General features: G+C 42.7%; 1 protein-coding gene and 1 non-coding gene across 2 annotated transcripts; one reads left to right on the forward strand and one right to left on the reverse strand.

The window, feature by feature from the left end:
* Positions 1-842: 842 nt before the first annotated feature.
* Positions 843-7,613, forward strand: LOC149445278 (lysozyme C-1-like). Its single transcript, XM_089653974.1, has 4 exons — positions 843-1,020; positions 2,938-3,096; positions 4,570-4,648; positions 7,450-7,613. Exons 1-4 carry the CDS (start codon positions 882-884, stop codon positions 7,508-7,510), a joined length of 438 nt encoding a protein of 145 aa, XP_089510100.1. The 5' UTR covers positions 843-881; the 3' UTR covers positions 7,511-7,613.
* Positions 7,614-10,420: 2,807 nt separating this feature from the next.
* On the reverse strand, positions 10,421-10,493 carry TRNAK-UUU (transfer RNA lysine (anticodon UUU)). The gene has a single exon. It is a non-coding gene; the product is annotated as a tRNA-Lys (tRNA).
* Positions 10,494-14,269: the final 3,776 nt, after the last annotated feature.

Below are 14,269 nucleotides of genomic sequence, written 5' to 3' on the forward strand. Positions count from 1 at the left end.
GGTATACCTATGGTATAATTTTTGGACACACCTCTTTAGGGAAGTGTTTACCTATGTGTTTGTACTACAGAGATATTAGACTCTTGCAGTCACTTTTTCTGTTGCACATACATTTAGACCGGTCTTGATGTCATTTTATATGGTTTTAGGTCTGTGTGTTATTGTCTCATACTGAGGTGATGGTAAACCAGGGCGAATGCCCATATGTCATATTTATATCTGTGTAATAAAGCATAATTTTTGGAAAATTTTCTGAGTGTCACGGTCTGTTCATAATGTAGCCGCTTTTCTGTGAATCTCTTTTCACAAACCCCCCTTTTTTGAATGCCTTTTTTGGCTACTGAATGGAAACCAAACATTGGGTGACACGATAACTTAATTAACAACCTCTTAATAACTACCTATAGTATATAGGCCCCATGAGATGCCCCTGGTACCTTTTTCATAGGCTTTTTTGAGTTTGGGCAAGGACACAGGGGTCCCATGATCCCATATTGCCCAGGGACCCCATGAGTTGTCAGTCCGCCCCTGATCAGGACTTTCCTTCTCCTGCTGGTGAATATTCTAGTGATGCCATCCAGTTTTATTTGCTTTCCCCACTGCCTGGTCTCTTCTATCATCCAATCACATGCAAGCAAAAATTGTTTTTTTTAATCTCCCATGAAATAGTCAAGTATTAAAACTGAACTCAGCTTCACCGTATTTACTAATCAAAGTGAACATTCAATTTGCATGTAAACCAACATCAATATCTAGTATATTATATTTTTAATGTTTAAATTTTAGTTTACTGACACTTGTTATTAATGTCTATATTTTTTTCAATTCCTCTTCAGCAAGTTTTGTTGTGCCATTTCCACTGATCAGCTCAGTCGAACAACATGAAGCTCCTTTTGTTCCTTGCTGCTTGCCTTGGCTTGTATTACACCTCAGAGGGGAAGGTTTATAGTCGCTGCGAGTTGTACAGGATCTTCCAACAAACTGGGCTGTCTGGATATCATGGATATAGCGCTGCTAACTGTATGTAGAATGGAAATAAAAAGCAGTAATATGTAGAGGGATGTATGTATACAGAATACACAAACATAAGTGTCAACTGAGCTCAAAATGCACCTGTGCCCAGACTATGGACATTATATTAGTTACATATACTGAATAGGAACAGGTAAAAATTGTTTTAAATCAAGCCATTCCCAACCTCTGTAGCTGCAGGTTTTGTTAAGTAATTCATTCTCAAGGAACCATAAAGAACTCCACAAAGGACCCATTCAAACCAGGGCAGTCCATTCTGGTGCATTTGTAGTATGTCGCCTGTTTTAGTGAATTACATTAAGGTAGCCTATTCATTTAATTGGGCTGCCTAACACACCCAAACAGACCAAAACAGCTCTTGCAGCATTTTCACTAGCAAGGCATAGTAGCATGTTACCACACATTGTGGTGTGCTGCAATGAAGATGAGTTGGGGTATTGGGATGCCATCCATAACCAATAGAACATCTGGTGTTTGTTTACATTAGAAAGCTGGAAGGCTATCAACATTTTGCTCTTCATAGAAGTTGAGAAAAGGGGAAAGAAGTTGTGATTTCAGTGCCTCTATTGTGAACTTTAAAGATGAATTTCTCCACAATACCTATAGTTACATGATGAATATTAGTTGAATATGGGTTCGACTTAAGTGTTTTTAGTGCTTGTTTGTAAAATGCTCTTTTCACATATAGGCGTTTTGAATCGTGGCCGGAATCGCCGCAATTCTGCCTGTAATTTCAAAATGTGCTGTTAAAATGTCAAATGGCACATCAGCCTGTTCAGGAACCATTAATTTCAATGACACCTAAAAACGTGGGGCGATTCTGCCGCAATTGTTGTCGGATAAAGATGTTGCCATTCAAACTAAATAACTTCTTTTGGGCAATGCGCTTTGCGCGATTTGGTTTGTGCTATTCTACCTGCAATTCAAAACGCCTATATGTGAACGGAGCTGCCCCCCCAGGTAAACTGTCTTACATGTCTACTGACTCTAGTTATCTTTTTTAGTCTTAGCATCACAGTAATATCATATGTCACAGTCTCACAAGGCAGGCCAGGGGTTGTGGCAGGGGCTGAAAGATACAGCTTCCCTGCTGTTAATCAGTATAACTAAAGCCGACTATAAGGAAAGTATCTCTGAAAGTTCTGATTCATAGCAGGCAAACTGTAAGTACACAGTACATTATTCCACCAATAAAAACACTCTAAGCATACAGGAACAGCAACAACGACAACTCAGCCATATTATATCGGCAGGCAGGACAGCAGTCTTGAACCTTTCATTATACACAGGTATATGTTTCTGACAGTCAGCAATATAATATGTAGGTGGCTGTCCCTGGCAATCCTGTTCCTCCAGGTCAAGGCCTATGTTGGCATTGCAGAAAAATGGCTCTGAATGCAAACTAGTAGTTGTTGAACCCTTACAATTAGTGTGCATTAGGGCTAGACAATTGGGACCCAAGAATCTATTGATATCACCAAGGTTTGGAACATGCTTTAGACAATTAACAATAGATCACAGCCTTCACGGAGCTGTAATTAACTAGCTATTGTTGTCAGAATAGTAAGTGATGCTGAAGTCTGACCACTGAAAGGCTCTATGGGTGGGACACACATTGCCTCCCTTAACAATTGAGCAGCTTTAATGCTGAACCTAGAAAGTCTGATTGGAAGGTCAGCATATATTTTCCAATAACTATTTTTATTGACACCATTTGAGCTGGATCATGGTTCATTTTTCTACTCACATTCAATCCTGATTCTAAATCTACTCTGTGCACATCTACACATACAGTATTTGGAAGATATACCTTTTGGAAATGTTTATAGTTGTTCTAAGCAGTAGAATATATTATTATTCTTGTTTCTATGCTGTTTATGGTCGTACTTTTCTATCAATTTACAGGGATATGTCTTGCCTATTATGAAAGTCGTTACAACACTGCAGCTGTGAACAACAATGGGCCAAGCCGTGACTACGGAATATTTCAGATTAACAGCAAATGGTGGTGCAATGACGGAAAGACTTCTAACGCTAAAAACGCTTGTGGAATTAGCTGTCAAAGTAAGTTCTGTCTGTGTTAAAGCTTAGTGATAGTAAAAGATTACTTTTTTTTCTTCATAAATAACAAGCAGGTCATACTTACCTGCTCTGTGCGTTTTTATTTCATAGAGCAATCCCAATCCTCCTCTTCTCAGGAGCCCTGCTGGTTCTCCTGGTTCCTCCCTCCTGCCAAGTGCCCCCATAGCAAGCAGCTTGGTATGGGATCACTCAAGCAGACTCCCTTCTGAGCCACAATTTTAGCCACAAAAACTAAAATTAAAACACCACACCACTTCTAAGAGGTCCAGATACAACTTTATTCTGGACATTATTCTATAATGTCAGGGAAAATCCAAAAAGTAGCCAACGCATATTAGGGGTCCAAGAGCACCCCCTTCATCAGGGCTAGAAAGAACATAAAAGCATATCAATCCAATATTAATACAATCAACATATCAATGCAATACCAATATAACAAAACATTTAATAATACATATTATAAAACAAGCCAAATAGCCAATAGCATTGGAAAAATACACACTGAATTAGAAATCTAACACTTGGTAACAATGCACCTCAATGCATGGAAATGTAGGTGCTGCATGCATTTTTCACACAGCAACACAATGCAAAGGATACCAAGCATTGTGCTGTAGTGTAATACAGAGCATATGAATTTTGGAGGGGTATAGGGCTGTCATTTAAAACATTTTTTTTTTTAATTGTTGCCCGAAGTTTAACTTTAAAGCAAACCTGTCATGAGACAAAAACAGGGACTGTCATTGCTGCTAGTTGACTGGCTTACGGTTCACATACGTGTGGGTGGTGCCGGTGTGGATCCGCACAAAAATCTGATCAGCCGTACCACCCGCACAGAATAATGCGGACGCCACCTGCATTGGAAATCACAACCGCACTGGGAACCGAGGTTCCTGTGCAGGCAGCGGTTTCCAAAGAAGTGCAGGGACTTCTTCTCTGCGTGTCACGGGGCACAGGAGTCCATTCAAATGATGTGCAAAACGTGGCCCGCACGGCCGCATATATGTGAACCAGGGCTACATGTTGCTCCACTATCTTCCATACCCAGAACAAGTGAGCCCATCAGGAAATTTGGAGTAAAGTCAGAGGTCCAAATCTGCATACTTGTCCAGCGTCAGTGACTTAATGTATGGAAGATCAGCATGATTGCCAAGCAAGCAGCAATTTTAAAGAAAAGGCCAGCAGTGGCAGCCTCCGTGTTCCTCTAATAACAGGTTTCCACATTCATTGATGTTTTAGTGATGAAGTCCAGTTGTTGCCTTTCAACATTTGCCGTTAATAAACATTTGCAATGACTTTCCATCTCAGAGACACATTTTCTACATTGCCTTAGCTTCACTAAAGGTCATTCATTTAATTCAGGTTTAAAAGTTTACAACCACTTAATGACAAACATCTCAATAGCTAATAGAACACAAGATCATTTCTGATATCCACTTTATTGTTTCATTACAGGTCTCCTCAATGATAACATCTACGATGACATTGAATGTGCCAAGAGAGTTGTGAGAGATCCTAATGGCATCTCGGCTTGGTAAGTGGTGGTAATTATACTTCAAATAGTATATCATTAATGTGTTTATTATAAGAATTACTATAATTGAAGAAAAACTTACAAATGTTTTTTTCACAGTTTTGAATAGAACTGGGGAGGGTTAAATTATCTTTTTGTGACACTTGCCCCAGTACTAGAGGTCAGAAACTATAGCTGGCGAGTGTATTTTCATCTATAACATTCCCACTATCTTAAGGCAAACAAGCTTGCTAATACGTGGTTGATCCCCCAAAATTAATTAATATGTTACCCCAACATTTCATATTCCTGATATGTGCCTGCTGTATCATGTACTTGTATGAAAAAGTATCCTTTTCTCTTTGTATTGCTTCCTTTGTGTGAAATCCTTGGTGTTCCTGCCAGTCCCTCTGCTTTCCTATTAAGAATTGACCACACTAGGCATGAGAGCACAGCGTGGCCAGTTCTCTAGCTGTGCTAGAGATCTCCAATCATCAAACTTCTGCTGACACCCAGCACCCCTCCCCTGCACAGCCATTCACTGTGAAGATCAGTTTGCTGCTGTTTCTCCACCCTCACCTCTCTACAGTTGAGAACAGAGGGAATGTGATCACTTATAAATAAGGGGGGGGATGTATTTATAATGTTTTTATATCTGTATACAAATGTTTTATATTTTATTTTTATTTCAAACTGTATGGGTCAGGGGCGGACTGACAAATCATGGGGCCCCTGGGCAATGGAGGATCATGGGGCCCCTGTGTCCTTGCCCAAACTCAAAAAAGCCTATGAAAAAGATACCAGGGGCATCTCATGGGGCCCCCTACTGACCCCGGGTCCTCGGGCAGTGCCTGAGTTTCCAAATGGTCAGTCCGCCCTTGGTATGGATTGTTTTACAAGGAGATGGCTTGCATATTCTTTAATGCACAATGCTGTAGTTCTTGTCCAGGTAACACACGGGACTGTGTGAAGGTAACATAAGGAAGTACCTGTGGGTCTCTCAGCAGTATCAGGTGTGGACCGTAGTACAGTTGGAGGGTATTCCATACAGAAGCACAGAGGCTGGTAGTGGTCAGGGCAGGCGGCAGATGAGAAGCATAGTCGACATACAGTCTGAGGTGGATGCAGGCAGCAGACAAGCATAACCCATAGCTCAAGAAAGGGATCAGTAACAGGAGATTGCAAAGACAAGGCAAGGCAGGCAGGAGCACACATGGCAAGGTGAGGGTACAGATGCAGAGTAATTAAATGCTATGACACACTCAGAGCCCTGGGCTTATGGTCCTCAAATAGAGTGCCAGAGGGCAGCCAATCAGAGCAGAACAAGTGGAACAGGCAGCACCAAGCAATAGGACACTGCACAAAGGGAGTGCCACCACTGGCAAACAGGAGTACAGGGGACACAGCTTTTCAAGTGGGGCCTAATGCCCAGCAACACAGACACAGACTGGGCAGGAGAGAGTGGCCACCAGTGGCTAAAGGGGGAAGAGAGGATTTTGTCCATGTTGCATAGCAGTGGTAGGGCAGGTGGGCTGCCGCCTAGGTGTGTGATTCTTCAGAAACCTATTAAGCTCATAGCTTTCTATGGAGTCTACCTCTGCTTCACTCAAGCTCCAAGCGGTGTTATTAGCCCTGTCCAGCCCTATGATATGCAGAAGAGTGGATGTGTTTTGTAGTCCTAACGCACTTCCTGTGCTAGGTAACAACGTTGCTCCCCCATATACACAGTACAGTGCGAGAGCGTTGTAACTTTAGGACTTGAGGTTGGTACTGGCAGGATTGCCAGGTGAGAATAAGCCTGGGTTCACATTTATGTGGTGCGGTATATCACATGTGATTCGCACAGGAACCGCACCGCATCCCTGTGCAAATCACATGCAAATTGTGTGCGGTGCGATTGGAACCATACATTTTGTATGGCTCTATTCGCACCACACCCACACCAAAAACATGCAGGACCCTTTTTTGGGTCTGCACTAGAATCGGATCACATAAGTATTCACACCCATGCAATCCAATTCTGCACATCGCACTACGTTTTTCCGACCGCTTTCGGGGTGTTGTTAACTTAACATACACACCCGCAGCGGTTCGCATGAATGGGGTGCGATTCTGATGCGGTGTAGAATTCGCACTCAAAATGCCGTGAATTCTGCATCGCATCAGTGTGAACCTGGGCTAAAGGAGAAAATAACTAAGCCAAGACCGCTAAGGACCACTATGTGCAACATATCACATTTTTGTTCTTGGATATAGATATATTTTACGCCCAGGGGCGGACTGACCATTTGGAAACTCGGGCACTGCCCAAGGGCCCGGGGTCAGTAGGGGGCCCCATGAGATGCCCCTGGTACCTTTTTTCATAGGCTTTTTTGAGTTTGGGCAAGGACACAGGGGCCCCATGATCCCCTATTGCCCGGGGACCCCATGAGTTATCAGTCCGCCCCTATTACGCCTGTTTTGCACACTCACCTCTCTTGCATTGTGACCCCTGTGCTGAATGCTAACCTCCCCAAGTGACATCACTGTCAACTGGCTGTTCATGTGCTAAGCAATGCATTATGGGATCATCAAGGAAAATGGTCACATATTCCCTCATTTGTGAGAATCTGACTGAACGGGGTGAAAAGGAAGCACAAGGAAGATGAGTAATAATAATGAGGGGGTGGACTATAAATGGAACCTTTTACTTTGCCCTGAATGCGCAAAGTGACAGCTATGGTACTAGTGAAGGTGACATAACAGAAGTGATGACACATTGCTTAAAAAGACAATTTCATGTTGATATCTTTTTCATTTAATTTTTTTTTTCTGACTTACAGGGTTGCCTGGAGGGATCATTGCAAAGGAAGGGATTTGAGCAGTTTTACTGCTGGATGTTAAGTGACACCAGCATCTCTTGAATAAGCAGCCTGCCGCTATTAAAGAAAGGAAAATGTGGTGAAAACGCACAGCTAAAGAGATCAACATGTATTCAATTGCAGCAATAAAGATACAATTTGCTAAAGCAGAAATCAATGTCATTGCCTTCTTTTGCATATTTTGTGGCCTCATACTGTACATTTAGGGATTTTCTTTAAAAAGGATCAAAATCAATACATCACATCTTCTTTGGTTGGGAAATATTAGTTCACTTATAAATTTTTTTGTGAAAAGCTGAAAGTGATTTTAAAAGTATTATTTTTTTAAATAACAAAAATGGTATGCTCTGTGTAATGGAACTGCATAGGGGGACCCCGAACCTCCTCTTCTGCATTTAAGTTGTTCAAAAGAGTTGGCTACAGAAATGACGGGTTTAGGATATACAACTCCAGTTAGCACATAGAAACAGAACACTGGTAAAATAGAAATAATCAGCAACATTTAACAGATTATACAGTCATGGGTAGTAGCTTGTAGCATACCCCTACTATTTTCCTTTTTTTTTTTTTCATCTCTATGAAGTTCTACCCATAGGGACTTCACCTCACCCCTTTGCTCTATCTGCAAAGTCATCCCTTGGGTTCACCAGTAAATCATTCTTAATATACAGGCACACCCAGGGGCAGACTGACCATTTGGAAACTCTGGCACTACCCAAGGGCCCGGGATCAGTAGTAGATCAGCCCCATGAGATGCCCCTGGTACCTTTTTCATAGGCTTTTTTGAGTTTGGGCAAGGACACCCTCCAGTACAGACCCCCCTCCCAGTCTAATCCCTCAGTACAGACCGCTATTCCTTTAGTGCAGATCCTGTCCCAATATTTACAAGGAGGGATGAGCCCAGGTATGCTCAGATCCTAGTTTGAACCCACCTAAGCTATCCCACCAGAAAGCTGTCAGTGTGCACTGCCCATCTTAAGCGGCCAAGGAATTCCCTGCCTCACAGCCACATGTAAACACACCCCTTGCCGCTGTGAGGCAGGGAATGCCCTGGCCATTTATGATCGGTGGTGCGCACTGACAGCTTTCTGATGGAAAAGCTCAGGTTGGTTCCGACTAGGATCCAAACATGTCTGAGCTCATCCCTACTTACCAGATGCAGCGGCAGTTCAGAGTGAGGGAAGTCCTCCCCTCAGCTATGTCATGTGACTGGAGCTAAGGAGGAGCCTTCCATCTTATCAGTTATATTGCTTCCAGCTATCTTTATAGAACTACTGGACCCCTTCCTTCTATGCTATGGAGAAGAGGAGAGGAGCAGCTTCTACATATAGATCAAGTGCAGTGAGTATTTTTACAATAGGATAGGAAACATATTAAAGGCAGAATGATCAGGATAAAATAAAAGGAAAAAATCTGAAAAAGGAAACTAATGCATTCACCCCTTCTAAGGACTGGAAATACACATATGACGTATCTGTTGCTCAGCTTCAATACACTTTAACTTGATTCCTATAGTTTAAATTCATACTAAACACACATTGTTTAATTTACATTATCCTTTCTTTTTCTGTATGTGGATGATGGTGCTGTAATTATTTTAATTAAAAACAATCTAAGTACTTATTACCTAATCGATATACAGCTCTTTCCCAGCCTGTCTGCAGGGAAACATAGGTAGGAGGGGCTTCTAGTCCTCTGCAGCTTTGTCATTTGTTCAAAATAATAAAAAACAGCCTTTGGGATACAGAGTAAAAATAAATAACTAATATCAATAAACTGTTTTAAATGGTCATACAGATATATATTTGAAATCAAATCTTTCTTATCTCTTGGCAATAGCATGGTTGGGAGGATGTCTGCCAGTCACAGGCTGTGTCACGCCCCTCCAGCCCCTGTCTTAGAATAGGGAGGGGAAGCCTCATTCAAGATGTAATATCCCACTCTCATTGGGTTTAGCTGGTTAGTGGACATGGAGGAGGAGGGATGGAGTGGGCTGTCATTTCCCACCATGTATACACCCACATGTGTGACTCTATGGGCTGTTCAGATGTGATAGGCAGGAAATTGTCAGCATAGAAACTCACTGAAAACTGAGCATGTGCAGAACTGCCAACACTGCTCTGCAAAATCCCCAGCTTTATTGGGGACTTGTACAGAAGGAGGAGACAGAGAACAGCAGGATCAGCCAGGTTTTTTGAATTCAGAAAACAAATCCCATAGTGACCAAGTACATTATGTAATACAGCATTTATTGATAGTTTTTTATTATGTGGGTTTAGTAACACTTTAATTTAGCTTGCTCTTGGGTTTAGACACATTTTAAAGAGGAGTTCCACCTGAAAAAAAAAGTCAGCAGCTACAAAAACTGTAGCTGCTGACTTTTAAAATACAGTCACTTACCTGTCCCTCGGTCCAGCGGTGTCCTCACCACCGTTGGTTTCAACGTCCGTCTTCTCTTTGCATCTTAAATGTGGGCACCCGACTGTGACAGCTTGAGGCTTCACAGCCGGGTGCCCACTGTGCATGTGCGAGTAGCGCTGCGCTTTGTGAATGGCCCCATGGTCTTCTGGGACCTGTCACGTGTCGCGGAGGACTATGGGGAGAGAGGGGGGAGGACAACTTCTACTTCTGATTACCTAGGCCAGGGGTGGGCAACTGTGGCCCTCCAGCTGTTGTAGAACTACAAGTCCCATGAGGCATTGCAAAACTGACAGTTACACGCACGACTCCCAAAGGCAGAGGCATGATGGGACTTATAGTTCACCAACAGCTGGAGGGCCACAGTTGCCGATCGCAGCAGAGGTGAGAGCGGGCACCTGCTCCCCAAGGGTGCCAATCCTAATGGGGAGCGGGGAACAAGGCATTAATGTGGAACTTCCCCCCTTTTGGGTGGAGCTCCGATTTAAATTAATTTGTTTGCTACAAAATCACTCGCCTAAACAGGGACTTGAACCCTGGACCCTCAGATTAAAAGTCTGATGCTCTACCGACTGAGCTATCTGGGCCCTTAGAAGCTATGACAGGTTACATTTTTTTTACATACTATAACACTGTTCAACAAATTTTTATTTTTTGCCAGTTTTGGAAACAAAAGGATCCATTTCTTAATGAATTTCACATTCTGAGTTCAAATATAACAATGAAATTTGTCAATTGGCTCTAGTTTTTCTGTAAACGGAAAGTTTTCTACTAATGGCGTAATGACTACATAATGCACAATAATTATATAGATAGATGTCTTTCCACAAATATAAAGCAAGTGATATTGACTTACAACTGCACGTGACTACACGCTTCAGGTTCTTCCTCACTTGACTCAACCACGAAGGATTCTGGTGCTTTAGGAATTGGTAGCCCCTCTCCATGAGGAACTGGACGTATTGCCAATGGAATATTTGGATAGTGCACAGATAACTTTTTCTTCTTATTTAGCCCTTTTACAATTGGAGGCACCATACAAAAGTAACAATTACTAACATGATCTGTTGGCTCTCTCCAAATCATTGGCACAGCGAAAGGCATAGATGCCTTTTTTCCATTCAACCATTGCTCCAGTGCCGTCCCACAAGAATTGCAGCATATATGTGGTGCCCAGCTCTTGTCCTGGTCTCCTATCTTGCAGCCAATATACAAGTTGTAGGCTTTCTTAATCATTCCTGTTATCCTCCTTTTTTGTGAGATAAAAGTTATTTCACCGCAGATATAGCAGAAATTATCTGCTTTATTCACACAAGTTCGAGGCATTACTGAGTAGCCTATATAAGCATAAAACGAAATGTAAAGACGCTGTCGAACTACAATCAGCTACAGATACTGCAGCTTTTATGCAGTGAAGTGATGCAATTAAAGGCTAATATTGCATCATCTCAGTATACATGCAATTTTCTATTGGTCACCAGTATCAATTGCGCAATATGCAGCTGAAGTTGCATCATAATTTTGAATGGCTTACGTCATTAGATGGGTGAATATATCATGGAAACTAGAGCCAATCAACATTTTTTAGGGTCATTTTCGTTTTCAGCACCCCAAAATTATGTAAGATTAGCTAATTTTATGCCCAAAACTTTTTACCTGTTGAACAGTGTAATTATACTTATAGCTAAGAAAGCTTCAATAGGCTTTAGTTCCATTTCAGTATTTTTCTGACTTATTTATTTTAATCAGTGAGAAAGTAAAACCATTAGGGCTTTTTTTCTCAGAAAATAGGTGCAGGAACTTCCCCCTTCTGAATCACTTCTTGCCTACACCCCTACTCGCCCCTCTGAGTAGCGTCCTTTGGTTCCTACCCACCTCCCAGTACCGCTCCTTAGAGAGAATACATAGCCAAGTATCATTTTGTGGGGCTAAGTAATTTCTATGGAATGTTTTCATGATAACAAGAAAAGAAGTAAAATAGATCCCCTGCAGCCAACAGAAATAGACTCCCCCCATCCCCCCAGCAACAATGAACCCCAGCATCAAAATACCACCCCAGGAACAATATACTCCAGCAGCAACAACAGATCCCCCAGAAGCCAGCATCAATAGACTCTCCAGCAGCCAGCAACAGTAGAACCCTCCCTCACCAGTAGATCCCTTCCCAGCAACAATAGATCCCCCACCAGCAACAATACACCTCCACAACAATAGACCACCATGCAAAAATAGATCCCCTCCAGTGACAAGAGATACTCCTGCAGCCAGCTTCAATAGGACTTCTAGCACACCCCAGCACAACCATATAGATAATGGTGAGAAGGGATTTCTTTAGTTCACCATTACCCTTATTATGGGTATGCTTTATTGTAGGATCCCAAGCTCTACAACAGGGGTCTCCAAACTTTTCAAGCAGTATACTGTCCTTCAGACTTTAGGAGGGCCTGATTAGGGCTAGTGAGGACAGAAAATGTCCTGGCCCCAGCATCAGTGAGAGTAAACATGGCCTCAGGGTTGTTGGTCAGTAGGAGGAGTGCCCCACCGTTGTTGTTATTAGTAGGAAGAATAGTACACCATCATGGTTTCAAGTACTGCCCCATTGTTGGTCTCAGTTGGAGGAAAAGTATCTCAAGGGCCGGATAAAAAGTAGCAAAGGGCCACATCCGGCCCTTGGGCCGCAGTTGGGAGACCCCTGCTCTACAACATAGAAGCCAGGGTTTTCTTACACTGCACTAATGATACAGTATACAGTGCATCCAGAAAGTATTCACAGCGCTTAACTTTTGCCACATTGTGTTATGTTACAGCCTTATTTCAAAATGGATTAAATTAATTTTTTTCCCTCAACATTCTACAAACAATACCTCATAATGACAATGTGAAAGAAGTTTGTTTTGAAATCTTTGCAATTTATTAAAAATAAAAAATGAAAAAAGCCACACGTACATAAGTATTCACAGCCTTTGCTCAATACTTTGTTGAAGCACCTTTAACACCAATTACAGCCTCAAGTCATTTTGAGTATGATGCTACAAGCTTGGCACACCTATTTTTGGGCAATTTCTCTCATTCTTCTTTGCAGTACCTTTCAAGCTCCATCAGGTTGGATGGGGAGCGTCGGTGCACAGCCAATTTCAGATCTCTCCAGAGATGTTCAATCGGGTTTAAGTCTGGGCTCTGGCTGGGCCACTCCAGGACATTCATAGAGTTGGCCTGTAGCCACTCCTTTATGTGGGCTGTGTGTTTAGGGTCATTGTCCTCTTGAAAGATGAACCGTCACCCCAGTCTAAGGTCCAGAGCGCTCTAGAACAGGTTTTCATCAAGGATCTTTCTTTCAATCCTGACTAGTCTCCCAGTTCCTGCCGCTGAAAAACATCCCCACAGCATGATGCTGCCACCACCATGCTTCACTGTAGGAATGGTATTGACCATGGTGAGCAGTGCCTGGTTTCCTCCAGACATGATGCTTGGCATTGAGGCCAAAGAGTTCAATCTTTGTTTCATCAGACCAGAGAGTTTTGTTTCCCATCAACTGAGAGTCCTTCAGGTGTCTTTTAGCAAACTCCACGTGGGCTGCCATTTGCCTTTTAATGAGGAGTGACTTCCGCCTGGCCACTCTACCATACAGGCCTGACTGGAGTGCTGCAGAGATGGTTGTTCTTCTGTAAGGTTCTCCTCTCTCCACAGAGAAATGCTGGAGCTCTTTCAGAATGACCATCGGGTGCTTGGTTACCTCCCTGGATAAGGCCCTTCTCCCTCGATCGCTCGTTTTGGCTGGGCTCTAGGAAGATTCCTGGTGATTCCAAACTTCTTCCATTTACAGATGATGGAGGCCACTGTGCTCATTGGGACCTTCAATGCTGCAGAAATTTTTCTGTACCCTTCCCCAGATCTGTGCTTTGATACAGTCCTGTCTCGGAGGTCTATGGACAATTCCTTGGACTTCATGGCTTGGTTTGCGCTCTGACATGCACTGTTAACTCTGGGACTTTATATAGACAGGTTTATGCCTTTCCTAATCATGTCCAATCAACTGAATTTGTCAGGGACCGGGATCGCGCTAGGGTTTGCGCATGCGTGGTGTGCCCAGCTGCATTTGAATACGATCTTTTAGCCAGTTTTCTATCCATTTACATACGGATTTTTCCAAGCCTGTAGACTTTACCTTATACATTAGCCGTGTGTGGGGAACTGTGTCAAACACTTTTGCAAAATCCAAGTATACCACGTCCACCACCACCACTCTGTCCAAGTATACCACGTCCACCACCACCCCTCTGTCCAAGGTTTTGCTCACCTCCTCATAAAAAGAAATCAGACTTGTTTGACAACTTCTGTCTTTCATGAATCCATGCTGTCTGTT

The sequence above is a fragment of the Staurois parvus genome, unplaced genomic scaffold (assembly GCF_062004578.1).
Source record: "Staurois parvus isolate SC_StPar_1 unplaced genomic scaffold, SC_StPar_1.0 ptg000732l, whole genome shotgun sequence".
Lineage (NCBI taxonomy): Eukaryota > Metazoa > Chordata > Amphibia > Anura > Ranidae > Staurois > Staurois parvus.

What these genes read in the sequence shown, in the direction of transcription:
- LOC149445278 (XM_089653974.1), top strand. Translation starts at nt 882, where the DNA reads ATGAAGCTCCTTTTGTTCCTTGCTGCTTGCCTTGGCTTGTATTACACC. An exon ending in TTGTGGAATTAGCTGTCAAA is followed by an intron (nt 3,097 to 4,569) that starts GTAAGTTCTGTC and finishes GTTTCATTACAG; the next exon opens with GTCTCCTCAATGATAACATC. An exon ending in CCTAATGGCATCTCGGCTTG is followed by an intron (nt 4,649 to 7,449) that starts GTAAGTGGTGGT and finishes TCTGACTTACAG; the next exon opens with GGTTGCCTGGAGGGATCATT.